The following is a 26,735-nucleotide window of genomic DNA, read 5'->3' as shown; positions in this document are numbered from 1 at the left end:
GGCTATACAATAATATATATTAGACAAATACCCATACATAATCTCTACTCCTTTAAAGTACGAGTTCGTACGTCGTGCGTCACGCGTGAAGTGCGTCAGTCAGTTTTTCTCCACTTCTTGCATACCAATGGCCCATTACGCATATAGATGAACCTTGAGAAATCACCCAAACCTAACATGAGAGGAAGTCGCATGTAACACAACACTCCCACATATTGCATAGGTCTGTTCCTCTCCCGCTTCACGCTTACCAATAGGTCGTTACCATATATCACTAAAAGAATATTGACCTTCTATGACGTTCTGATGGAATGATGAGCGTCATAGAAGGTGCGTAAATAAAGGCCCTTTATGACGAAACATCATAATTTACGATGTTGCTAAGGAGGAATATTTTTATGAACGTCATAATTTATAATGTGCCTTAATAAGAATATCCTAGAAGACCTTTAATTACGCACCTTCTGTGACATGTATGATAGCATCGTAATGTCGTAGAAGGTCAATATTCTTGTAGTGTATATGGATCGTAAGCAACCACTCAAGCCCAATATGATACCATGATAGAAAGTCATATATAGCGCATCGCTTCTACATAGTACCACTCTGCTAGGTGAAGGGGATGAACGATCGTGCGGGTTATAAAAAGAGAGGACTGACTCTTTTTAAACCCATCTTGCTCGCCCTTTTGGCTAAGATAAAGTGTATTTGTTTGTACCAGTTTGATATCTAATACGTGGACCATATGTTCATTTTTATATTGACTTTATTTTATGAGCATTTTTTGTGGAGGGTTCAACATAGGCTTACTCGAGCCTCACATGTCGCTCAGTTGTGTGCCGCCGCAACGCACACTCGTTGTACTAGTGAATAATAAGATAAGAGTCTAAAGTCCAGACCTAGTATCTATGATGACACTGTTAGTTAATACGTCATGATAATCACTGTATTCCGACATTATTTTTGCTCTAATTTGCACTAACCTTATCTTATCAAAATTATCGAACTATCTTTTGTAGCATGTTTCGTTTTCGTTCGCAAAATCAAAAAACATGATATGTTACTCTTCATCTACTCTAAACTCATGGCCATACCGATTTGTTGCAGCGCAAGCTCACGAGCCACGTGGACCGCAACGCACCGTGCTTCTTACGCGCATTGACGCTTTGCGTCGTTATCTTCACTTTAGAAGTTTCTTCCATGCATGTCAGGTTTAGAGTCTATTTGGTACAATTTTTCTGAGGATCTGGATTTCTAGATAATCTAGTTGTCACGAGAATCTAGATATCGCGGGGCTTGCATGCGGAGGAAGATGAGTCGGTCTGCACGATTTAGGCTTTAGAAAGCGACATATTTCTTCAGCTGCGACGAATCGGCAGATTCTGCTTTCACATTGATTTGAGCGATTTTAAAGAAGCGATTCTCACGGTAAAACGTGGTGAGAAGGGGAGCGTTTGGCTGACAAAATGATTCTGGTAGATTTTTACAGAAACGATTCTCACAGTAAAACGAGATTAGAAGTGGAGCGTTTAGCTGACAGAATGATTTTGACGACCAGAATCCGAAACAAACGAGGGCTTAGTCAAACACCAACACAAACAATTTGAGTTGTTATCGTCAGTTTAGAAGTTGAATTGTCTGTCCTCCAGGAAGTTTTTTGGTGGTATAGGATCATGTTGTTGCTCAAATGAGCTGTTGCATGTGACCGGTGAACTTTTTTTACGAAGGGGCGAAGCCCCCTATTTCATTAAGAAATAGGAAAGTTTGAAACAACCGTCACCCCGCGACACAACATCCCAAAAGATCGAACACGGCCAGGACCCTATCTAGACTCTAACCACTATCAAGCTAGATCAGTGAAGAGCCTAAGATAGCAGAATAAGTTTTGGCCTACGATGAACTACATAAGACTTTCTTATTTACAACCCATCCAGACAGGCAGAAGCCACAAAAGGAACTGAACAATCTAGCCAACAAAAGACAGACAACTATCAACATCATCTTCCAAGTTCTAGCTACCAGATCAACCAGAAATGCGCCTGTCAAGAGGGCACCACCCCAAGGCCCTACCGAAAGCTTCACTTGCCGTCTTTCGGATTAGCTTGCTTCCTAGCACCACCATTCTTTGCTCCTTCTTTTTCTGACGAGTAGCCCAAGAATCCAGCCAGAAGCAGCAAAGAAAAATGATGTTAGAAGGATCAAGTAAATGACTTTTTCCAAAGCACCAATCATTTCTAGTGCGCCAAATAGCCCAGAATAAAGCACCACAACCAAATAACACCAAATGAGCCATTTTGTCTTTTGGTTTACATAACCAATTTTCATAAAGATTGTTGATACTATTCGGAATCATCCTTAAATTCAAGGCTACTTGAATCACTCTCCACATATATTTAGCAATGGGGCACTGAAAAAACAGGTGATCGATAGATTCATCCACCCCACAGAAACAACAATTCAAAGAACCAATTCAGTTCCTTTTCTTCAGGTTGTCCTTACTAAGAATTTTATTTCTTACCACTAACCAGAAGAAAACCTTGATTTTATGAGGCAATTTAGATTTCCACAAGAACTTATATGGAATCAAAATTTGATCTTCCATTTTCTTTTTGTACAAAGAATTAACTGAGAAGCCTTTTTCCCCAGATTCCACACAATTTTATCCTCTTGATCAGATAGTATTACCTGATTACAACAACTTATCATTTCATCGAATAATATCCTCAAATTACCCACAATCCTTCTTCTGAAAGTAAGAGACTCAAAATTCGATGTGAAAACATCATTAACAGAAACATCTTTGTCATAGGTCAAGTCAAAAAGAACAGGAAACTGGTAAGACAGAGGTTGATTACCAATCCAATTACTTTTCCAAAAACTAGTCTTCAAGCCATTACCAACTTCAGTTTTACAGTATTTGTAAAAATTGTCACGTAAACTCAAAATTTTTTCCCTAGAAATGAGAATCACTTTGTTTTTGCTTAACTAAAATAAGGTGTTTTCCCTTAATGTATTTACTGGCAATAATTTTTTGCCATAAGCCTTTCGAATTTTCAATATTCCAAAGCCATTTAGATAGTAAGGAATCATTCATAAACTCCAGATTCAAGACACCCAATCCACCCTGATTTTTGGGAGAGCACACTGACTCCCAATCAGCTAAATGAAATTTTTTGGACTGACGACCCCCCTGCCACAGAAGCCTCCTCCTAAGAATATCAATCTTTTTTATAACTGACTTAGGGACAGGATAAATCGAGAGCATATATAAGGAACATTAGAAAGGCAACTATTTAGAAGAGTAAGTCTACCACCAAGACTCAGGAATCTACCCTGCCACCCAGCTAGTCTTTTTTCCAGCTTCTCAATCATGGGGATCCAAAGATTTTTATTAATCTTCTTCTTATCAATTGACACCCCTAAGTATTTCATAGGAAGATTTCCTATAGGACAAGTAAAGATATCAACATACAAATAGTCTATCTCTTTAGCATTATCAAAGCACAAAATTTCACTTTTGTGAAAATTTATTTTCAACCCTGACATGCTTTCAAACAAACATAATATGTATTTAAGATTTCTGGCTCCTTCCAGGGACGGAGCCAGAAAAAAGTTTAGGAGGGACTGAACTAAATTACTGCAGTATAAAAAACTCATTCTACATTATATTGTATATATTTTAGATTAGGGGAGGCTGTAGTGGGGCTCCATGGGATCCGAAACGGTAGGGGGGGCTCGAGCCCCGTCCGTCCCACCGCTAGATCCGTCCCTGGCTCCTTCCAAGCAATCTTGAATAAGAAAAATGGTGTCATCGACGTACTGAAAAATGTGACCGGTGAAATGACACCTCCAGTTTATAGTTGCTAGTTTGTTTAGGTGAATCAGATGGTGTAGATTGGTTATGTTGCTCTTCAGGTGCGTGCCAAGATGTTATGGCCCATCGTCCCTCATTGTACCCATGGATGTGAGTCTATTATGCTGTCTCCAGCAACGTCCTCTATATTCATCCTCTATATCTGTCTTTTACAGTCTCCTCTAAAAGATTTCATCCTCTATATCTCATTTCTCTCCAACAACGTCCTCTAAATCACGTCCTCTATACTCAAATATCCATATTAAAGACATTTTTAAATTTTATTTTTTGTACATACGTATTTATCATACTCTCAAATGTATTGTACATATTTTAGTTTTGCTAAACCGGTTATTTAAAGTAGTCAAATGGATAGAGGACCGTTTAGAGAAACTCTATATATAGAGAATCCAGTAGCGTTCTCTAAATTTAGAGGACCGTTTAGAGGACGTTGTTGGAGAGCATAGAGAACCGTTTGATCCTCTATATTTAGGGTAGAGAACCCTTTAGAGGACCTTGTTGGAGCCAACCGACTGTCTCCAGCAACGTCCTCTATATACATCCTCTATATCCGTCCTTTACAGTCTTCTCTAAAAGATTTCATCTCCTATATCTACTTTCTCTCCAACAACGTCCTCTAAATCACGTCCTCTATATATAAATACTTATATTAAAGACATTTTTAATTTTTTAATTTTTGTACATACGTATTTGTCATACTCTTAAATGTATTGTATATATTTTAGTTTTATTAAACCGGTTGTTTAAAGTATTCAAATAGATAGAGAACCGTTTAGAGAAACTCTACATATAGAGGATCCAGCAGCGTTCTCTAAATTTAGAGGACCGTTTAGAGAACGTTGCTGGAGGGAGTAGAGGACGTCCTCGTCCTCTAAATTTAGGGTACAGGACCCTTTAGAGCTCCTTGTTGGAGCTAGTCGTCCCTCCCCGCTCCCCATCTTGATAGCCTGTATAATTGAACAGTTGTTTGCGCCGCTGACGCATGTAACTCTCTCTCTTCTTATTGAGCCTTGTTCCGGATCTTAAAGGTAAAAAAGCAAGACAATTCACAAGGATCCACAACTATTTGTCCCAAATCCAGGATAAATCACATCGAATTGATACACAGATCAATTCACCGCACAAGCCGTAAAGAACCAACACCTATCCTAGATACGCTGCTCCATCTACACAGCCGACGACATTGCAGTTTCAGCAGCGCGAGTCACTCGACGCCCTCGGTTGATCTCTGCAACAGCACAACGCCCAGGGTGATGGCGGAGGCGTAGAGCGCGTTGGGCACCTTGCGTACCACCTTGCCCACGCCGGGGACGCCCTCCGTCGCCCGCTTGGTCGCCATCGCCAGCGCCGGCGCCGCCACCAGCGTGATCAGCAGCTTCACGCTGATCGAGCACAGCGAGTCCGCGGTCAGCTTCCGGATGAACTCCGCGAACTCCTCGCGGTCCAGGAGCCCGTCCAGGTTCACGTCGTACTCCTGCGCGTTGCAGGAACCAAGCCAGTGATAAACCACACTCAATGACTCAACCCAAGAACTACCTGTAGGCTGTGGCAGCTGAAGCAACTGGGATCTCGACAAGGGGAAAAAACAATAATTACTTCTAGACTTCCAAATCAAATCACTGACTTTGTGACCATAATTAAACACATAAATCAAGAACACTTTGCTTCCAGTTCAAGGAACAGCCGGAAGAACACGATATTCGATTGGCCATACTGAAACAGCAAAATCTAAACGAAGGAGAAGGATGTGGTTACCTCCATCATGGCCCTGAGCTTCTCCTTGGACGGGGGGTCGTGGTGCGGCCCCGGCAAGTACTTATTGATGTCACTGCCACCGACAAGAACGGCACCAATCAGTCAGAAACAGATGAAAACTGCAGGGTGTTACGAGGTAGCATACGGCCCGCTTCGCTTCTGTACTTGTAGACGCAGAGGACGGCGATGTAGACCTCCTCGAATCTGAGGGCCTCCTTGTCGCGCTTCTGGGCGTCCTCCGTGAGGCGGTCGAACACCTTGTCGGTGATCTTCCTCACCTGGTGCTCCTTCCACCGCCGCCCTGCACCGAATCGATTCGTCGTTCATCTCTAGCGATTCGACTGTTCGCGAGACTGGGGACGATCGCTGCGAATAAGATGGGAATCCACACGATTGAGTTGAGGGGCGGGTTACCTTGGAGCCTATCTTGGAGATTACCCCAGGCTTGACCCATGGCCGACGGCGGAGAGCTGGAGGGGGTGTGCCCTGGAAAAGGGCAAGGGAAATAAAGCTATATCGATGAGGTGTATGATTCTGGTTTAATGGGTCCCTAATCTTAAGGGCCTGTTTGTTTACCCCCAGATTATATAATCTTAATTAAATAATCCTAAGAGGCAAACAAACAGTCTAGCTTATTTGTCCAGATTATATAATCTAACCCTTTAGATTATGATAATCCATAAGCAAGTGAGGAGGTGCTTATTTCAGATTATTTTTTTCCCACTTCCCCACTACCCTTTCAAGTTTCCTAGAAATTACCCACCAATGCCATTATAATCCACCGAATCGTTTTTGCGCCTATCCGGCATCCAGCGACTAGCAAATCCAGCATAATTCCTCCTCGACTCCTCCTAACCCTAGCCGCCGGGCTCCAGGTGCCCTTGTCTGGTTCGACCTAGTACAAATATAGAGGGCATTCTTGTCTTCCTCATACAAAAGAATCCTATTAACAACTCAAATAATCTGGGTAAACAAACATGACTACTCAGATTATATAATCCAGATTATATAATCCTCCAAAAATAATCCAGATTATATAATCCATGGGGTAAACAAACAGGCCCTAAATCCAGTCCATCATCCCGTGACCGTGATTATTTTGGAGGTTTCTTTACAACCGTGTACTATGAGTACCCGATTTATTCTACACAGAGCTGCACCCACCCGTACGTTGTGATCACACAGCCACAGCCACACCATATTCTTTTCCTTTTGGACTGAAAAAATGGGGGAAAATACTAGAGTGGGATTTTCTGGACCAAGTGTGGTATTCTTATATTTGCTTTTCGTGCGGTGGATCAAACCCCTTGTATCTGAAATCTATTCGTCAACTAGGCGACGCATCCTTAAATGATTTAACAATATTTACGAATAACTTGATAATCTCTACTACTTATTAAGGCTGTAAGGGTAGCCTGCCATTTTCTGTTCTGCCTTTTTTCATTTCCTGTTTTGCCCTCGTCCCTGTTTGGCAGTAAAAAATAAAATTTGTAAGAATTGTGAATCAAACTCAAGACCTATTGCTAGATTAGAGACACATATCCACCACACCACGTCTTATTTTGTTGTTATAGTAGAAGATATGAGTGTTATTAAAAGTAAGGTATGACTGATGCCACACTAAGCCATAATGGCTCCTCCGTCGCTGCTGTCCAGCAAACCATCACATTCTGTGACGCGGGACGTCGAGCAACTCCTGACTTGGGGCACTCCGGTCCCATGTGACAAAATCCCCCATTCCCATTCAGCCATTCCTATCGTGCAAACCATCACACACTCCGGACGTTGGGCCCACATTGCAGACTACGGGCGCCCACGTGACAGCCACCCTTAGTTGTGCACACACCGGACCCATGTCTGCTCACGCAAAAGGTTGCCTCAATTTGATACTGGCAGGAGCATTTGACCACGATTGCTTTCTCTGAAGAAGGAAGGCTTATAAACCGGTAGAAGCTATGTTGGCTGGCCGATATGGTCATAAAAATGTGCAAGCCGTGACGACGACATAGGTCACGTGGGCTGTGTTTCTTTGGTGCAGCCCAAGTAGCTACCAGGAGGCCGCACGCTTCTTACCCTGACCCAGCTTGGCTTTAGGGTCAGTCTCTCTTGGTTTCTCTGCCCAGCGAGCCCTTGGCCTCTAGCTCTTCCTGCTAGCGCCGTCTCCGTCCCATGCTCTCCTGTTCATCGTTGATCTAGGCCATCTCAGGAGCACCCGCTCACTCCCAGACGCTCGCGCAAAGGAATCCCCCACGATCTCCCTCCAAACTGCCCACTCCCTCCACGATCTCCCCCTCTAGCTCATGATCCCTCCGCCCGCCCCCACCCCCGCCTGCCATGCCCACAGGCGCAACAACCCAACAACCCACACTTGGCCCCGCTACCCCGATCCGTCACCATAAATCCGCTACCTCCTCCTCGTGTCCTGCTTGATCGCCACATGCTCGACCGGTCGACCGGACGGAAGGGCAGCCCCGACCGTGGCCACAGCGCGATGTGCGACGAGTGAGGGCGGTGGCGGGGGTTGCGACCAACGACGGAGAGCCACACAAAGAAGCCCATCGGCGATGTTTTCCTCAAGGTTCGCTCGCTCATTCCTTCCTTCCTTATGCTATTGGCGTGTGATCCTAGCTAGCGCTCTCTTGATTTCATTCTTATCCACGTGAATCCTGGATCACACTACATGCAGATCGGATTACTGGAAGGCCAGACTAGCTGCTCGCATTCACTGGTGCACGGTGTGGGAGCTGAGAGCTTCGTTCCTTTGGCTGGATCCCACCTCTCTTGGGCCCTTGTGCAGATACACAGAGATAGTGTCCCCTAATTTGTTTGTCATGTCCCCTAATTTGTTTGTCAGAGCTACTTGAGGATGTCAATGAGGTATGGCTCCGCTGGTTCATCAGTATTTAGTAATTACAAGGCATTATGAGTTAGCATGCTCCCTCCTGCTAAGCTAGCTAAATGGGGTTATCAGGTCTCAATAAGTATCCATTTTTAAAAGTATAAATTGTTATAGCCATACATGCAAGTCTTTATTTTGGAAATAACTAAAGGTTCTGAACCTGCATTGTGCTAACTCGTCAATCATTCCTAAAATACGATTCCTTTTTTTCATTCAGAGTTCGGTTGGATAAATTAAGATGGATTGAGATCTTAGTTGTTAAGGTAGAAGCAAAAGCACCACCACTGAATCCTGTACTTTAAACGGTGATAGCAGCAGTTGCGGTCTTTGATATCTTAGTGTGTTACTTGGTGATAGCAGCAGCTGCGATCTCCAATATTCTAGGGCATGTTTGCCTCCCTCTTCTAAACTTAGAGATCTAAAAGCTTCAGAATGTTTTAGCTTTCTTTTGATGTCCAAATCTCTAATGTAAGGTGCGCTAAAGGTTAAAGCCAACTTTAGACCACCTGATGCATATAAGGAAGAAGGGTCCACATGCACCATTCTCTGTGGCATAGCAAAATCGAGCTCGATATCCTTGAAGATTGATCGAGATAATATTAGTCAGTACTGAATTTAATTTTAATGACAAGTTTGTAATGGGTAGGATAATAAGGGATATGTTACAGGTTGTTGGTTTCTTGGATGAATATGCTGCTGCATAGGGTTAGGCCTGAAAGGAGAAACAGAACAGGATTGGTTTTTGTAGCTCTCCTCCCCTCATCTCTCCATGGGATTGGAATATATATAACTTTGTGAGTTTATATGGAAAGCAATAGATATTATTTATTTCTTCTCTTCTCTCCTCTCCTCTCCTCTCTATGCCATATTACTGCTTTTAAACTAAGGCGATACTGCTAGAGGCACTATTATATGTCAAGTTCATATATTAAGAATTTGAACTCTAGCCTATTGATGATGATAATTGTTCATTGTCTGAAATTCCTTTATTTGACCTCTATATATGTCTGAAATTCCTAAACAACATTATGTCCATGTTTGTGTGTTAATATTTTTTGGTCATTATGTCATGAGTTTGTGTTAATAATCTGAATACTAAAGCATGTGGTAGGCACCATTATGTCTAAAATTCCTATACACATTGCTTATGATTGTTTGAGGATTACACCTGTCTTGAGTTTTTATATTAATAATTTGAATAGTAAGGTTCGTTGTACCTTGTAACACTTGAGTTTAGTTGTTGGCTCTGAGCTCTAAAAAATATTTTTTTTACCAAATACAACATCAGATGTAATTTTACTATTGTGATTAAGTTGTATCACATATTCACAGTGATATTATTGTGTTCTTCAAGCAAGTCAATTACAGTGAGCTTTTAGTCATGAATTTACAGTAGTCTATGAAGGATCATTCTTAAATTTTTGCCTTTAAATTGTCTTGTTAAATTTTGTATACTACACTACTAGGTGAGTGCTCTTGCGTCACAGGCCCGAGTTTCTCTTCAACGTCATCCCGGACGGCTCGTGGATGTCGTCCTCCATCTCATAACAGTATAACACACATTTGTATATATAAGTTATCGAGATATTATATGATTCCGTTGCAACGCACGGGCACTGAGCTAGTTAATAGAAAATTTGTTAAATCATTTTACGGTAGGTGATTATTAGCTAGGATAGCGAAATCTCTCTCTACCAAAAATCGCGGTGGGTATGACCCCCAAACAAATTGAGGGGAGTGTCTCTATAAAGCAACCATGGGCATTATCATTGATTTATGACACGTGTTTATAAGCATACATCAAACGCATAAAATCAGAGATACGTGTCTTGTGGAACGTAGACGGTATCGGTGAATTCGGGTGTATGGCTAATTGCCTATAGTTTTTTTTAGCAAATATGGATGCCTATAGTTTGTTTAAGGAATAATTGGATTTGTATTATTAAAAAATTGTAACTTTAGATACATACCATTGTCTCTAAATATTATTGGCTTATATAAAATCCATATGTAAGTAAGATAGCAATGATATATATCTAAAATTATAATATTTTAATGATATAGATCTAAATTTCCCGTTGTTTAAACCCTAGCTAGTTCCTTATCTAACTCCCACTCCCCCGTTTGGTCCATACATATTTTCCGACTTGACTAATTGGGCTTCTTGGTCCATGCAAACAAGGCCTAGCGCATACGGTCGCCGGCAAAACTCCTGCCCATTCGTTAGTTCCTGGTGCAGGAGGAACCGAACGAGAGAGATTCTGATACTTGCTTTCACTAAGAAACATATTTGTAAAATTATAATTAGACTCACATTTCATAGACTTAGCTGGACCCATAATTCATAGACACAGTAGTAATTATAACAAGAATACAACATTGTAAGTGACAAAAATACAATTATCTCGAACCGACCGCTCGACCGAGCGCCATTTGTTTTGTTAGGATTTATGGGCTAAGCCCCAAATTGAGAAATTCAATTAAATCTCTGGAAAATCTCAAAAGCCCATATAAGTGTATGGCTAGGGAATAGGTGGAACCAATAACACCATATTGCTAGTTCTAGTGGAGTAGAGCTAGCTTAAATATGAAAGCCACACTCACTCACCAAGTCATGGATGAGAGGAGAGAGTGTGGAGAGCCACACGCGCACGTGCTCGCTTGTCTGGCCGGGACGGGGTGAAGGGCGCGGGCGCACGTCATGCGCGTGAATGGTCCGCCGAAATCCGGCCCCTCGCCTTGCGGGGACGCGGCTACATTTTGTCGTTTGATTTTTTGGTTTTTGGCTGTTACGTTTATCCTAACCGATCGCTATAAAATCTCAACTCAACTGATTTCGCTACTTCGACGTCGTCGACCCTGCTGATTCCGGCGTGCGCCATCTATCAGTATGTCTAATCAGTTCGCATCATCTGATTTGACTTTTTACTTCAGTGCTTCTGATTTTGTCATGATTTATATTCGGAATTTAATCTGGAATTTGTCAAATTATTCAACATGTTTTGCATTCTTACAGCAAAAACCTTTTTAAGGTTCCTCGCTGCACTGAATTTTGTGGGATCTCTATTGCTCTCGATTTCTATTTACCGTTTCTATTGGTTTATTCAATCGTGTTTCCAAAGTAGATGGATAAAACTGTATCATTGCCTTGCAGCAACGGCGGTAAGTTTCCGCTCGAATTTTGTTTTTTAGTTCTCTACCGTCTTTCCCTTCTCTACTTTTTTTCCCCTTTTGTTGGGGAATGGAAGACGATGGGCTTAATCTGCAACCTCTTACTGTAAAATTTTCAGATGGTGGAGTGCCAGAAGAAACAGGGATGGAGAAAGTACTTTCTGATCTGCGTGCGCTCAAGAAGCTATACGGGCTGCTCCAAAGGGTGAGAACAAACCAAATCTCGTTCTTTCATTCGAAAACTCTGTCCAGACATACCACGAGAACGGTAGATCTAACTGCAATGATGAGGGAAAACTGACTCGAAAGGAAGCCCTGCGATTTCGATGTCACAGTTCCGTTTTCCTTTTGTTTTGTGTGTGGTGGTAGAGAAATATAATACGTTTGCAGTTCTGAAGCATATGATGACACTACATTTGTGCAGTTAGATGAGACGTCCAAGGCCCTTCTGAAGAAGTTGCTCGATGGTGCTACCCGCCTTGCTCTACTGAGCAAGAGCAACTCATTTTTAATCTTAGTCGTGTTTTTTTTTTCAGTTTTGCTCTTCCAGTCTACAGAGGGTAAAAACGAGCACAACATTGAAACCGATAGCACCACCTTCAAAAAAAACCCATTTGTTTTTCGTGCCAGTACTCGTAATTTGTAAACTGCACCACCTTCTCAGCAATTTTCTTTTTCTGTAGAGTTTCTTACCTACCGTACAGCATTTAGCAGGATCTTACTACCGCTTCTGATTCGGTGATTCCGTTCTCTCTTGGTCTGACTCTGACGTCTCCGAAGAAAACAGATCAAACAACGCCGTCGAGTTCATCGTTTCTTAGCAACGGTTAGTGGCTGATCCGACCTTTGTTCTTCGCCGTCTTTCCATGCAGTTTAGTCATTCATTTCCTTGTTCTATTTTTGAAATGGAATTGCCCGAAGAAGCGGAGACGACGGAGGAGATTTCGTCTGATCTGCAGGCGCTCACGAGACTATACATGCTGCTTCACAAGGGTGTTGCTGCAGATGAAGATGTAAGGATTTTTTTCATGGCTTCACTGTTGTCTTGTGAGAAGCGAGAGAGAACTCGAAGACATTAAGACAGGTTTTGTTTTTAGTGAAAACTAAATTCAGGCATGGTAGACCCTAAACCGAAGCAATACTTCTGATTTCCATATCTCACTGACTAACTGCAAGCATGGAGCAAAACTGAAGCGATGCGAACCAATTTCGATGTTTGTTTTGCGAGACCAAAAGTTCAAAGTCTAAAGTTTTTTTTTCTGTGGGAGAGAAATACGTTTGCAGTGTAATGCAAACAGTCGCTTTGTTCTTGTTCTTGCTTTTGTGCAGTTAGATGAGGCATCCAGGGCTCTCCTGATGAAGGTACTAGGAGATGCCACCCAGGACGCTGTGCGGAGGCAGGCAAAGGTAACCTGTTTTTTTTCTTTTCTTGTTGTGCCATTAATTGTAGACGGCCACACCTTCACAGTACTATCTTCTGGTGAAATGCCAACGCCAACCAAAATTAAGATTTGTCTTTCTGCAGATGTTATCAGGTTCTCTAGTGTCCCCAGCGCTAGAGAGAGAGCTCTCCATGCGATCAGACTGCCGGACAGGGCATGCCGATCCGCGCCTGAGGCCAGTGGCGTCACCCAGTCCCAGACCCAGCCTCCTGGCCAGTGAGCGATCGCGCCAGCTTAACCTGCAACACTCTACGGTGTCAAGCCGATCCGGCCTCCACGCCGACGGCCTTCACCATGCAGCGGAAGAGCCTGAAGAGCCTACCCTTGCCCTTGCTCGCCTCCCCTTCAATCGCTCGTCGAGAACCACGTTGCCGGCAGCACGGCATCGTCCAAGCCAAGAGCAACGGCACTCCAACCTCAGCCTCCACTGGTTCTCCGTGGCTGGAACGTCGAGACATGGCACGGTGACCGGAAGTACTCCGTTTGCCAACCGCCGGGACAGTATCTATCGCAGCTCTGGCCGTGGTGACCAGTGGGCGCTGGAAAGCAGCAGCAGGCGGCGTTCCGTGTCGCGTGAGCTGTCTCTGGGGCAATCGTCAAGGCTGCATGGCCGCGCCACCATCCCGCGGCACGTGGGAGCGGATAGCTCCTCCTCGGTGCCTCTCTTCGAGAGGCTGGACTCTGGGCTGTCCGTGAGCATGGCGTCGCTTCATGGCGTGGAGCGTGCCGGACGCGGCGTGGCTACGCCGGAACGCTCTTCCTCGAGCAACACGGTGGCGACCATTCGAAGCCGCATCAGAACAAGCAGCACTCCTTTCACGGAGCGCTCCCTGCGCCGATCAGCAGTACAAGGGAGGACTCCACGTTCACGCGGGAGGCAACAAGGCAGCGACGACGTTTCCAGCGAGGACATGTACCGCAGCATGTACAGCGGTAGCAGAAGCTCATCGTGCGCCGCCTCCAGAAGCCCGACGCCGCCGGCGCCGGCGCCGGCGCCGCGTGCTTTTGCTAACCCCTACTACTACTCGCCGCCGGTGGTGACACGGGGCGTTGCTCCGCCGGTGTACGCACCTGAGCAGGTGTCGCGCTCAACGAGGAGGCGTCGTCGACAGGAAGTCCTGGACAAGCGGGTGGCGCGGCTGCGGATGCTCAAGGACAAAATCGGCGCGGTGTTCCATCACCGCCACGACCATCACCACCACCACCACCTCGGGGGCGGCCAGGAGGAGGGCCCCTCGTCCAGGTCCAGGAGCGTCGTCCGCGGCGCGGGCCACAACTCGCCGTGGCAGTTCCTTACGAGCATGTTCCACCGCGCGATGGAAGGGAAAGATAAGAGCACGAGGATCCGAACGGCGGTAGGCGTGCCGGCGGAGAAGAGGCGCGGCGGTGGCGGGAACATGCGCGCTCTCTTTGACGCGGTCCGGCGGCACCTGAAGGGAAAGCGGAGGGCACCGGCGGCAGGCATAAAGCTGAGGAGGAAGGCCAGCCTGAGCCGGGTGCGGGCCAAGAAGATGCATTGGTGGCAGCGGCTGAGGCGGCGGCGCGGCATGGCAGGGCTGACGGCGGGCAGTAGACCACGGCGCCGTTTAGGACATTGAAAGGTGGCTGTAGGCCTTGGCCTTGTTACTTGTGGTCTTGTGCTTATTGCAACTGCACATTCACTTGCGCCGCTGTTTCAGGTTTCATGAGCTTGGACTGAGTTTGTTTTGAGCTCCGAAATAATCCCATTTTTTGAAAGTACTCTAGCCGGTGGATGTTTCACTGTTAGTACGTATTGTAGTAGCTATGAATATCTGCCGCCTTTGTAGCGTAGCCTATCTGCCTATATATAAGGAGGGACTGGCCTTTTGAACTATGCTATCTGTTTGGGCCTTCAGTTCGAGTCCGAGTGTGCGCAGGCTAACGGACGGCCCATGGGAGTGTCAATACTCAATAGGCTGAAGGACAGGACAGCAAAAATATCTCCGATCGTCCGTGTCCCTCACCAAAAGTTCAAAACCCCATCCAATTCCAAATCCCACTTCTCGCCAGTTCACCTCCGCCTCCGCTCCTCCCCTCCCCCTCCCGTCCTGCCATGGCCACCGCAGCACGCGCCCTCGTCGCCGCACGCCCGGCACGGCCGCTGCTGCCGTCTCGGCGCCTCCCGTCCTCCTCTTCCATCCGTCCCGCGCGGCAACGTGCTGGCGTCGGGTGCGTCCGCTGCATGGCTCGGCGGCCGGATTCCACCTATTCCCCGCTGCGTTCGGGCCAGGGCGGTGACCGTGCACCGACTGAAATGGCGCCTCTGTTCCCTGGCTGCGACTACGAGCACTGGCTCATCGTCATGGACAAGCCCGGGGGCGAGGGCGCCACCAAGCAGCAAATGATAGATTGTTACATCCAGACCCTTGCCCAGGTGGTAGGGAGGTAAGTGTTACTCCTGGTTCAATCACATATCATGTTTGGATGATTGGCGGGATGAGAAACAGTTTTGGATAATTCTCTGTCTGTTGTTGCAGTGAAGAGGAGGCGAAGAAGAGGATATATAATGTGTCCTGCGAGCGCTATTTTGGATTCGGATGCGAAATTGACGAGGAGACCTCCAACAAACTCGAAGGTGACTTGTTTGGTTCCTTGTTCAAGAGTAAATACGTGCAATGTGATTTCATCTTCTGTTTCAGTTAATGTATTTTGCGTTGCGCTATAATGTTGATAGTTGCATAGTGTGATGGATGGCATGGAAAATTAAGATTTCTGCTTGTGCAGAATGCCTAGTTATGTTAAACTGTTACGGTTTTGCAGTCTATTTATGATTCGGTCCATGACACATTACTTGGTTTAGCTTAGGTACTAATTGTATTTTATTATGGTCTGGCACATTACTTGGTTGAGCTTAGGTACTACTTGTATGTTATAATGTTCGTTGAGCAATTATATCAGGTAAAGTGACGTGTTGACTTCTACCACTAGAAATGTACTATGCTTATTCTCTCTTCGGTGACATGATATGCACGTGCTTGTTTCTAAAGCATTCACAGATATAAATCTTATGAACTTTTAGTGCACTACATGTATCACTAATTCACTAGATGCGCTAACTGTGGTTTGTGTTTGGATAAAACAGGCCTTCCAGGGGTTCTTTTTGTGCTTCCTGACTCTTACGTTGATGCTGAGAACAAGGATTATGGTGGTAAGTTTATTGCTTAAAGTGTCCTGTAGGTTTTGTTGAGTGTTGTTCATTTCATTTTTTTTGAGGACTAATTCATGCTAGCTACTGATATATCTTTGAATTGTCACTGTGCTGGAAGAAAAGCTCACTTTGTGCTGTATGGTTTCCACTTGCCTATTATTGTTTCCCAATAACTTTTGTCTTGCCTAGATTCATTCTATAGTAGTTTTTAATCTAGCAATCATATTATTGTGTATTGCACGTTTCTTGGACCTAAGTGAAGCAATATTGTTTGAAAGAGATGCAAATCAGTGTGAAACTGCGAATAACATTTAGTTTTTTTGTTATTCAATGTTATAGAATTAGTTTCAATTTCAACATTTCCTGTGAATCTGTGATTATTTTTGTTTAGCTTGCCGTACGGCATGAAATTTCACTTTTATTGGAAGCGTCACGGTTTCAATTGTTGTATTCATAGACTACAGTTCAAAGCTTTTTTATCCAATGCCTTGTCGCTTCCCAATTTATCAAGTGTGGTGTCATTTACATTTCAATCCTTCCCGAGTTCAGACTGTCATTGGCATTTCTTTTACGTTTCTTAATACAAACATATTTTATGTTTTGATGAAGTTATCTTCCTTCGCAGCTGAGTTATTTGTGAACGGTGAAATCGTTCAGCGATCTCCAGAAAGGCAGAGAAGGGTGGAGCCAGTGCCTCAGAGAGCTCAGGATCGACCACGGTACAGTGACCGGACCCGCTATGTGAAGCGGAGGGAGAACCAATCTTACCAGAGATGATGTTTCCGTCTCTGAAGATGTAAAATGTCACGGTTTCCACAAGTGTCCAAATGCGGTACTGAAGATGCAGCAGCAACTCCCCACTACTCATATGAGAATGGCATCCGTTCTGTTTGCCGCGCATTTTAAGCTGTATATGCTTATTATGCATTTGGGCTTGTACCTCAGTCGATATGAACGATGTATCCTTTGAACTAACGCATTATAATTTTTGAAACCGTTTTAGCCAGAAATTAATCAACTGTTGATGATTATCATATGATATACCGCATGATCATCTCGGAAGGGGCCCGTCCGTTCGATCGTTCCCCTCTCACAAACTGCTCCAGTACTCCAACCCGTTAAACTGTTGATGGTGACATGATGCCACATTGCCACTGGCAGTCATATGCATGCCGTCACCATCACATTCTGGTAGAGATAACGGTGATGCAGGCAAACGGGACGCGGAGGGTGCAGCCCGCGATCTGTAACGTGTGGCGCAGCGGGCGATCTCCGATTCGCTGCCTTATCCTCTGCTACTGCCGCACCAAAGCGTGAGCAAGCCTGCCTCCCGCGAGAGCGCTCAACCAGCCAAGCCGGCGTCAGAGGCGAGCAGAGAAATGGCGGGAGCGAACTTCCTCTCCACCGCGGCGCTCGTCGCCCGCGGCGTCGCTGCCTGCTCTTCTATTTCAACTCCGACACGGAGGCACCCGCAAGTACGTTACGTTCGCCCCCTGAACTTACTGGTTTGCCTGTGCAGGTTCCATTTCAAACCCGAGGGAACCGCGTGATTCTTGGTTTGCCTCTGCAGATCCGGGTGTGCTGCCGGGCTGACGTTGAGGCTATGGAGGCCTATGCCCATGAAGAGCGCCTTCGATTCCGTCGGAGAGATTTCATCGGCACCTGCGTCGGCACCGCTATTGGTTTGGTACGTGTCAGTGCTACCATTTTATTTTATTTTTTTTTGATAAAAAGATCAATGCCCTTTGTGCATTGGTGCCATCGAAGTAAACAAATGTAGCATGATGGGAGAGCATCAAGTTGTTGCCCCAGCAAACTTTTCTGAGAAAACGCACCTTTTGTTTCAGTTCAGAGGTGATAAAGTGAACTTCGTTTATTTATGTCTTGGGTTAGGAAATGATCGACGGCTCTACGAGTTTCTCTGGAGTGGCTACTGCAGCTGATCTCATTGAGCGTAGACAAAGGTCGGAGTTCCAATGTAGGTCAACTCGTATTGTTATTTCCATTGCTCCCCCCTTGAAAATGCTATGTTTTATTCTCACCATCAAAATTGAAGTATTTTGACTGTTTTTTGCAGCAAAAATCAAAGACACCCTTTACGTAGCCATAAAGGTGAGACACCCTAGTTCCTTGTGTTTTCCTTTCACCTATCTATCACTCTCTGTTGCCTGAAACAGTGATCCTGATAATCTTTTGAAGGCTAAGCCAGAGCTCGTTCCATCGTTGTTGACCATGGCACTGAATGATGCCATGACATACGACAAGGTCTGGTCTCTGAATGGCTTTGTATCGTTAGCATTTGGGTCCCTCCGTTGGTTTAGAGAGCTGGTTTAATTCTTCTGCAGACCACAAAAACTGGAGGCGCAAATGGATCTATCAGGCTAGGTAGCATTCTCTCTCTTTTTCCCCCTTCTCTGCTTCAGTTCTTCTGTTTGTTTTTTGTTTTGAGGGAAGGAAATGGTCAGCTGAAGATAATCTAACAAGTGACAAGTTTCTCGACCTTGACCATCCGTTGCTCCAGCATTTGATACTTAGTTTTTTGAAACAAAGCCCAGAAACAAGCAGACCTGAGAACAGTGGGCTCTCTTCCGCGTTGGATTTGCTGACTGAAGCCAAAAAGGAGATCGATTCCTTTTCCAAGGGAGGTCCCATTTCGTTTGCAGATCTGATCCAGTTTGCAGGTTCGACAATTCCCAGTGCAGTTTACAACCATCGTGAAACTTGTTGATCTTTACTGGCAGGCTCTTCCGCACATGGGCTAGTTTTAAATTAAGGACTGTGTCTTTTTTCTTGAAACAGCACAATCAGCACTGAAGAGATCGTTTCTTGACGCTGCCATTGCCAAATGTGGTGGAAATGAAGAGAAGGGAAGAACACTGTACTCTGCATATGGTTCAAATGGGCAGGTATGCACTATGCCATATCGCTCCTTATGCCATATGCTGCTGCTGCATATGTTCAGTATATACGCTGCACAAGCTGCTCGTAATTTAAAGTGTTCAATTTATTTTTCTCTACGTTTTGACAATTTGTCACCACAGTGGGGTCTGTTCGATAGAACGTTCGGGAGAGCAGACGCACAGGAAGCAGATCCAGAGGGAAGAGTGCCTGACTGGAGCAAGGCTTCTGTGCAGGAGATGAAGGATAGGTTCGTCGCTGTTGGGTTGGGTCCTCGCCAGGTCACTACTACCTCCTTATTAGACCGCTGAAATAAACTGTCTTAACTGATCACAATAGAGAGTAAAAAACTACAAAGCAGTCTCATGTTTAACAGAAGAAGGCTCCTTTTGCAGCTTGCTGTTATGTCAGCGTTCCTTGGACCTGACCAGGCTGCTACGGAGGGACGACTGATAGCTGATCCGGATTGCCGTCCATGGGTGGAGAAGTACCAGCGGAGCCGCGAGACCGTCTCCCGGACTGACTATGAGGTAAGGACTCATTGATCTGTATGCGCTGGCAGTGCACAGCTATTCTGACTTGTGCTTGTTTGTTATGTATGACAGGTTGACCTGATAACTACACTCACAAAGCTGAGCTCCCTTGGCCAGAAGATAAACTACGAAGCCTACACATACCCTAAGCAGAAGATTGACCTGGGAAAACTGAAACTGTAAGAGATGATTGCCGGGCACCTGCATCGGCCGTATCCAGGAATCGGGAGCTAATTGTATGGTAGGCTCTGTCTGCTAGAGTGATTTGATTCGGCGCTGACGTCCAAGTATTGGCTACTTACTGGTCAGCTGTCAGACATTCTTCCCACGGCAATTAGGATGGTCCCTGTACATGGTTAAATTGGTTCTCCCATTTCGTTTTGTGTGAACTTGAAGAGGCAAACGCTTGTGAGAAGTGAGGTGTTGTGTCAATCCCCTTACGTATACGAGACGACTGAAGAATTAGTAGAAAAGAAGTGCAAGTGTCATGTCTTGAGTCTGAAGTCTGAGCTCATGTTTCTGAATTCTGATCAGAAGCAGGACAGCTGGCTCGTCATTTTGCTTGCCCATTTCTCTGCCTCGACCACTCGCACCACTGCCGCAAATAAGAATAACGTGATCGTCAAACATATACGGAACGATAAGTAGCACCCCCTTTGGTCAATTACATTACAGTGGCTCTATAATCTTTCTCTGAAGTCTAGTACAGCTGACATCTTCTGCATTCCCAACCAAACCGAGCCGAGGTCTCTGCACGCTGGACACCAGCTACCGGTAATCCTCCAGCGCCTTACCTGACAGGGGTTCCAAAAACTCGCATCTTTCCAGGATCTCGGGCGGCGGCACTCCCCTGACAAGGTTCGTGTCCAGCTTCGTCCTCCGCTTGTTACTATCTCGAGGGGCCTCTGGAGGCACGGGGCTCTCGAGGTACAGCGGAGTGCGGAGATGCTCCGGGGATGACGTCTTGGCAGAAGGGTAGGCTCCTAGCACTCTGCAGGCAGAAGTCGAACCACTGGTGGATGAGTGGAGAAGATGGGCCTCTGGTTCGGCTACCGATTTGGTCGGTCTGGAATCCTGTGGCGCGCGGTGTTGCCTACGACGAATAAAACCATAACAATCAAAAGGACAGTTCGAAACGACAATGCATTGCGGATGAGGAAAACCATAACATACCCACAGATCAGCCCATAGGCTGCTGCCAGACTTGGGAACGACCACCGCGACATTAGACATTCGCTTTGCAGCAGGGAACGACCACATCGCTGCTCCAACCCACTGCGACCCATACATCTCCGAGACTAAACGATTTCAGATAGTTCATGCCGTGGAATAGTTGGACCTGCCAAAGACAGCCAATGTCAAATCCAGATCAACAAATAATAACACAATTTCGGATGGCCCATAAGTAGATTGTATGTACTCAAGACAGAGGCAAAAAGGATGTGCCGTATCTGCTGCAAACCTGCTTCTGTAGTTGTGTAAAGCTATTCAGGACTGCTGCTCTACCACCATTGACCTCTATTTCCATATCAACCGTGTTATATGATGACCCCAGATGCTTCAGAACTGCACCAATCACCTCTCTAGTAGACCATTGAAATCCTCCCAGCAAGTTCGGGCCTCCATAAATCCTCCCAGTCCTACAGACAAAAAAGCAAAATGTTCAACACCTATCAGGTTTATCACAGCAAAGATAGTCAACATTAATCAAAAAGTACGAGCAAAAAGTATGTCTCGGCAGTCAATATTTTTTTACGGAAAGGGGTTCCACCTATTTCATTAAGAAACAACATGAATGCACTAGAGCTAATATTTAGCTGCTAAAATTATATGGAGATATCCAAACAGTCTAGCTAATATTAATTAGCTAATAGGTAGCTAGATATTTGTTAGCTAGCTAATTCCACTAACAATTTTATAGCCAACTAACTATTAGCTCTAATGCATTCAAACACCCCCTTACAAGTTTATACAATGTAATCAAATTGAACAAGTAAATTATTTACCAAGGCAATGCAAGATCACAAACTTTTTCTGAGGTATACATAAGTGATAATCATCGTAAAGAAGTAAATGTTTCACTTCTCACCTTCCATCTGTCACTCAGTCTACGGAACCAATCCTGTTCTTCAGCATTCTTGACAGGCTCTAGCAATTCCTTACAGATAGCATAGCCAAGCCAGGAGTCACCAAGGGACACGACATCAGCTGCCATTGCGGACTTTGGCTGAACTTGACCCTTGTCCATACACCGTGACATCTCAGAGAAGATCCCATCAAGATTAGCACGGAGCTCGGCACTGAATTTGAGCTTCTTCCCCTGAACTTCAACGAAATCCTACAAACAGAAAAGGACCATCTCACTAAAGTTCACACCATTCACCATTCATTTTTCTTTTAATGAATTCCAGGGTCAGCGCCCCTGGCCATACACCATTCAAGCTTCCATGCTCACACAAATTTATGCAATCATGTTATGTTATGGTTTAACTACTAAACTGGCAAATGGGGGATGCTTTGCTTATGGTGGATGAGGGCGACCAGACCTTAATCCAAGATGGAGGGAAGGAGCCGCGTAGCGCGCCTTTCCGGAGGGGCACCGAGAGCGCGTAAGTCTTGGTCTTCCACTTCTGCAGCGCAGCCTCCCAAGTCCCACTCCTTGTCCTCCTCCAGTCCTCCTGCGTCGCCTCAACCACCGCAGCGGCCCCCAGAGGGGGCGGGAGCGCGAGGACTCGGGCACGGTTGGGGAAGAGAAAAGGGAGCGAGGACACGGTCAGCTGGAACACCAGCGCCGCCAGAGCGTCGGCACCCGCTCCCAGCCGCTACGGTCAGGGCCATGTGCGTCTGACTGCCCGATGGACGCCTCAAACGCACTGCGGCGAGCTGGTTCGACTCGCGACGGTGTACGCGGAGTCGGAGGCGGGTAGGGTGGTTGAGGATGAGGCGAGGGTGGTGGGGCTGGGCGAAGACCGAGGAGGAGAGGGAGCGGCTGGCCCTCCATTGCCGCTGGGGTGCTGCCCGGTTCGTTCTCGGAGTCGCCGTCCAGGCAGTGGCCTTCTGCGACTGATGGGCTTAGGCCCCGTTTCAATCTCACGGGATAAACTTTAGCTTCCTGCTAAACTTTAGCTATAAAGTTTAGTTTCAATTACCATCATTAGCTCTCCTGTTTAGATTACAAATGACTAAAAGTAGCTAGAAAAAGCTGCTAAAGTTTATCTCGCGAGATTGAAACAGGGCCTTATTTGTTCACTTGTTCTCGCACATGACGGTTGCCCGCTGAAAGCATTTTTGCTCAAACATGTGAATATGACGGTTGCCGACTGTACATGAACTTATCTTTCAGAAAATATATCAAATGAACTTTTTTTCTTTGAGGCCACATGAAGTTATTTTCGAACAATCAGATTTATCTTTGGTCAATTTGATTATATCAGGTTTTTTTTTCCTTTGAGGCCACATGAACTTATTTTTGTACAGGCCGATTACATAAACTTCTGTCCATTGCTGACAGAGAAACCAATTATCTCTCAAGCATATTAGCATTGGTCTGTAGACCTACTTGGCAGTATGATACTTACAACCACAATTAAGCATAAAATTAGCTTTGCTCTACTAAATAACTGGAAAAAAGAGCCCTAGGAACCTAATACAGATGCTGAAAGAAATTGACAAATCACATGTCAATAAATGTAGTAGCTACAAAGAATTGATAAAACAAGGTGAGAAAATGTCCACTTCTGCAGCTAAACCCTGATGAAACGAAGAGCAAGCTTATCCTGCTATAGATCTTCCTGCAGGAGTTTGTTCAACAGAGTGGTCAGGAGTGCATCCCTTTTTTCAGCTCGTGCTTCTTCTTTCATCCTTCTTCGCTCCTCCCGTTCCATCCACGAGTGTTCCAGCAACAACCGCTCCTGCTCCAGCCTCTGCATTGTCAGCCGCCATTGTTGTTCGAAAACCACCCGCTCCTGGGCACGTCTCTCGATCATCTCCCGCCACCGGACATCAATGTGCTGTTGCTGCACCAGGAAATCCTGCAGCAGTTCATGGATGCTCGAAATTCCTGTTCTTGACTTCTCAGACATTCTTTGATGTTGCTGTTTCTTGTCATCAGCTTTCCTCTTTCTGTTGTGCATCGGCTTCTCATCGTCACTTTCTTCACCATCATCTTCCTTGTCGTCAGACTCCCGAGATGACCAGTCACCACCAGGTCGCTTCAGTTTCGTTTTGACAGAAACTCCAGATTCAGACTCAAGGAGTTGTTGCTGCATATTTCTAGCACGCTCTGTGAAGACACCATGCAGCTCTTCAAAGAAGGGACACTGCCTACCATTTTCTGGATCTGAAGTTTCTTTCCCCTGATGAAACGAAAGGATGCATAAATTATGAGCTCGTGCCTATAAAGAAAGGACAGACCAAGTGCTGGAAGCTCCCACGTGAGTGGGCTCTAATAATAAACTAAAGAATGAAGGTACTAACTAATCATTGAAATCACAAAGCAAACAAGGTGGACAGACCACAGGACAAAGATGGACCGACTATGTGTCCAAACAATAAACAATCAATCAGTCTCTGTAAGTAGGAACTGGGTTTTCATAAGCATAAAAGAAAAAACTTCTAATACAAAGCTTGAAATTGGACCCACCACCCAACCAACCCAACAGCAGAGTCAATCTGAACCTAACATGGAACTTCCAATTTTTCATCCCCTCCTGATTAAAAATATATAATTGGTCTATTTCCTGACATTCTCGCTGAGACAAAATACAAAGTCTTTTATAACTATTGCAGCAAAAGACCAATAACACATGACTATTGTGGTCATCAGGAACATCACCAATAATGCACAGATTTTGTACATTATTCTCTCAATAAACCAAATCAATGCATGCATGCTCTCACACACCTAACAGGTAGTATCACAATTTTAACACCCCTCCCTCTTTTTGCCATCTATAATTTTTCTTTAATTAGTTTCGATCGTTATGCAGGACAAATGTCACATTCTGAGCCAGTTCAAGTGCAATTTCACAAGCAAACTAACCAATGTGAAGAAAGTCTTCATTAGGGTTCACAATGACTCCATGATCTCAAAAAGTGAAAATCTTAAACTTTAACTGAACCACCAATTCTGGATAATTTGCAACTCAATTCCCCTCAAACCCTTGAGGTTCCACATTGACTTTTCATGCATCATAGACTCATAGTCAACAAAGATAAGGATGGATGGATTCCCCTTTCTATCACTAGTAATAATTCATTACCTTAGATATCTGTTTAGTTATCATAGCTTCTTAAAATCATTTGTACCATGTTTTTATTTCTGAACAAAACAAAGTGGAATACACCTTTTTTAATGCCAAAAAATATACAAAATATAGTAACAGAACCTTGCTTCTATGTGATTTTTGTGAAGACAACATGAAATCAGAAACAAAAGTTTCAGAAACCCCATGATGTGCTGTAAATTAATTAGTACAAGATAAAATATATTTTATCTATAAATCTTAGTATTACTAGGTATCCACCTACTTCAAAATGTGTAATTGGAAGCATCATGTTCCACCATGTGTAGCACAATGCAATGATATATTCTGCAAAATCAGTTGTCTATAGTATCATGAACATATAGAGGAAATACTAATCACCCTTGAATTTTGGAAGAAATGAACAATTTCTAATCAGTAACAAGAGAAGGCAGCAGAACTTCACGACTGAACAATCCCTTCTTTTTCTTGTAACAAAAGGCAGGGGCGTGTACACTCATTCAAATTAGAAGGAATATGTGAATAACATTGCATTGAACATCATTCCATTCAACACGAAGGTTTCTCAATGTCCTTTACTTATGGAAATGGTTGTGGAAATAATGCAGTAAAAGTGAACGTGGGGGAGAGTTGTAGACGCACTGCTAACAACCCAAAATAGACCTGTAGAAGATAGAAGACCAATTTGGGGACGCTGAGCCTAAGGATAAAGTCACAAGCCAGCAATGCATATCATTTTGCCATCAACACATGAACGGTACATTAGAGCATCGTTACCTGGTGGTCCAGATCAGACCAGTCAATCTAGCCTTACGAGACTAGGGTAGAAAGTTATCTGGATAAGCCGGACGAGGGATGAATGATTGTGTTACCTTGTAGCGGTTGACGAGGTTCTTCCACTTGCACTTGCACTGCTCGGCGGTTCGTCGGTAGCCTCGCTCCCGGAGGCGCGCGGCGACGGCCTCCCACATCGTCTTGGCGCTGCGGCGCGCCGCGACGGTCTCCCGCTCCATCTCCCCGCGCGCCATGATTAGCTCCCGCGTCTCCTGCGCGCCCCACTGCGGTACCCTCTCGTCCCTTCCTCCCGCTCCCGCGCCCGCGCCGCCCGCCTCCATCATCCCACAGCCCACCGCCCCTCCTGCCCTCGTCTCCTCAGCGCGACTTGACCAACGGTAGCAATCCCTAACGACAGGCTGTAAACCGCGGCGAGGCGCGGCCGCGGAGGGGGACTGCAGGCCCTGCCCTTAACCCCCGTTTTCTTGCCTCGATTTGCTTGCTCGCCTCGCTTTTCTAAGTTTTCTTCTTGCTTCTCGCCTCTGCCTGCCGTTACTTTTCTGCCCATTCAGTCATTCACACTGCTAGGGGTGGGCATTTTAAAACCGAAAACCGAACCCGAACCCGAACCGAACCCGAATAGACCGAATTGTGAGTCTATTCGGGTTTTCGGGTTCGGGTTCGGTTCCTATATGTGCTATATTTCGGGTTATGGGTTCGGGTTCGGTTCCTAACCTTTAAAACCCGAATAGACCTAATAACCCGAAATATAAAAAAACTCTTAATATGTGATGGTATTATTATATGATTTATGAACTTATTAGCTAGAAATAATGATATCATCTTAACAATAGTATATATATCTTTGTATGCTAATTTTTATAGTCACTTGTTGTAGTAATAGTACTTTCAATTAATTATTCATTGTATATATTTTAACAAAATATACTAGTCTC

At 45.0% G+C, this 26,735-nt stretch overlaps 6 protein-coding genes and 1 pseudogene across 6 annotated transcripts; 4 read left to right on the top strand and 3 right to left on the bottom strand.

Annotated features, from left to right (window-relative positions):
* Positions 1 to 671: 671 nt before the first annotated feature.
* On the top strand, positions 672 to 847 carry LOC111590987 (uncharacterized; annotated as a pseudogene).
* A 3,993-nt stretch (positions 848 to 4,840) lies between these two features.
* LOC100284204 (EF hand family protein) lies at positions 4,841 to 6,187 on the bottom strand. Its single transcript, NM_001157099.2, has 4 exons — positions 6,044 to 6,187; positions 5,795 to 5,930; positions 5,630 to 5,702; positions 4,841 to 5,348 (listed from the first exon to the last, which is right to left on the bottom strand). Exons 1-4 carry the CDS (start codon positions 6,081 to 6,083, stop codon positions 5,079 to 5,081), a joined length of 519 nt encoding a protein of 172 aa, NP_001150571.1. The 5' UTR covers positions 6,084 to 6,187; the 3' UTR covers positions 4,841 to 5,078.
* A 5,466-nt stretch (positions 6,188 to 11,653) lies between these two features.
* On the top strand, positions 11,654 to 14,739 carry LOC103648416 (uncharacterized). Its single transcript, XM_035965043.1, has 7 exons — positions 11,654 to 11,687; positions 11,819 to 11,904; positions 12,124 to 12,216; positions 12,414 to 12,524; positions 12,608 to 12,712; positions 13,029 to 13,106; positions 13,225 to 14,739. The coding sequence occupies exons 1-7, from the start codon at positions 11,654 to 11,656 to the stop codon at positions 14,737 to 14,739; spliced, it is 2,022 nt and encodes a 673-aa protein (XP_035820936.1).
* A 428-nt stretch (positions 14,740 to 15,167) lies between these two features.
* LOC100283114 (uncharacterized) lies at positions 15,168 to 17,316 on the top strand. Its single transcript, NM_001156016.1, has 4 exons — positions 15,168 to 15,547; positions 15,640 to 15,737; positions 16,245 to 16,310; positions 16,936 to 17,316. Exons 1-4 carry the CDS (start codon positions 15,216 to 15,218, stop codon positions 17,085 to 17,087), a joined length of 648 nt encoding a protein of 215 aa, NP_001149488.1. The 5' UTR covers positions 15,168 to 15,215; the 3' UTR covers positions 17,088 to 17,316.
* A 349-nt stretch (positions 17,317 to 17,665) lies between these two features.
* Positions 17,666 to 20,263, top strand: LOC100272974 (Thylakoid lumenal 29 kDa protein chloroplastic). Its single transcript, NM_001147425.1, has 11 exons — positions 17,666 to 17,785; positions 17,881 to 17,997; positions 18,204 to 18,288; positions 18,388 to 18,422; positions 18,510 to 18,575; positions 18,656 to 18,695; positions 18,866 to 18,991; positions 19,110 to 19,216; positions 19,352 to 19,489; positions 19,604 to 19,738; positions 19,814 to 20,263. Exons 1-11 carry the CDS (start codon positions 17,690 to 17,692, stop codon positions 19,922 to 19,924), a joined length of 1,056 nt encoding a protein of 351 aa, NP_001140897.1. The 5' UTR covers positions 17,666 to 17,689; the 3' UTR covers positions 19,925 to 20,263.
* Positions 20,264 to 20,357: 94 nt separating this feature from the next.
* Positions 20,358 to 22,774, bottom strand: LOC100384363 (putrescine-binding periplasmic protein-related). The gene is made up of 5 exons (NM_001176909.1): positions 22,288 to 22,774; positions 21,831 to 22,079; positions 21,204 to 21,381; positions 20,915 to 21,080; positions 20,358 to 20,834 (listed from the first exon to the last, which is right to left on the bottom strand). The coding sequence occupies exons 4-5, from the start codon at positions 21,025 to 21,027 to the stop codon at positions 20,510 to 20,512; spliced, it is 438 nt and encodes a 145-aa protein (NP_001170380.1). The 5' UTR covers positions 21,028 to 21,080; positions 21,204 to 21,381; positions 21,831 to 22,079; positions 22,288 to 22,774; the 3' UTR covers positions 20,358 to 20,509.
* Positions 22,775 to 23,176: 402 nt separating this feature from the next.
* LOC100283016 (uncharacterized) lies at positions 23,177 to 26,349 on the bottom strand. The gene is made up of 2 exons (NM_001155918.2): positions 25,878 to 26,349; positions 23,177 to 24,096 (listed from the first exon to the last, which is right to left on the bottom strand). The coding sequence occupies exons 1-2, from the start codon at positions 26,121 to 26,123 to the stop codon at positions 23,521 to 23,523; spliced, it is 822 nt and encodes a 273-aa protein (NP_001149390.1). The 5' UTR covers positions 26,124 to 26,349; the 3' UTR covers positions 23,177 to 23,520.
* Positions 26,350 to 26,735: the final 386 nt, after the last annotated feature.

Source organism: Zea mays, chromosome 2 (assembly GCF_902167145.1).
Source record: "Zea mays cultivar B73 chromosome 2, Zm-B73-REFERENCE-NAM-5.0, whole genome shotgun sequence".
Taxonomy (NCBI): domain Eukaryota; kingdom Viridiplantae; phylum Streptophyta; class Magnoliopsida; order Poales; family Poaceae; genus Zea; species Zea mays.
This window is presented reverse-complemented; position numbering and strand designations above follow the sequence as displayed.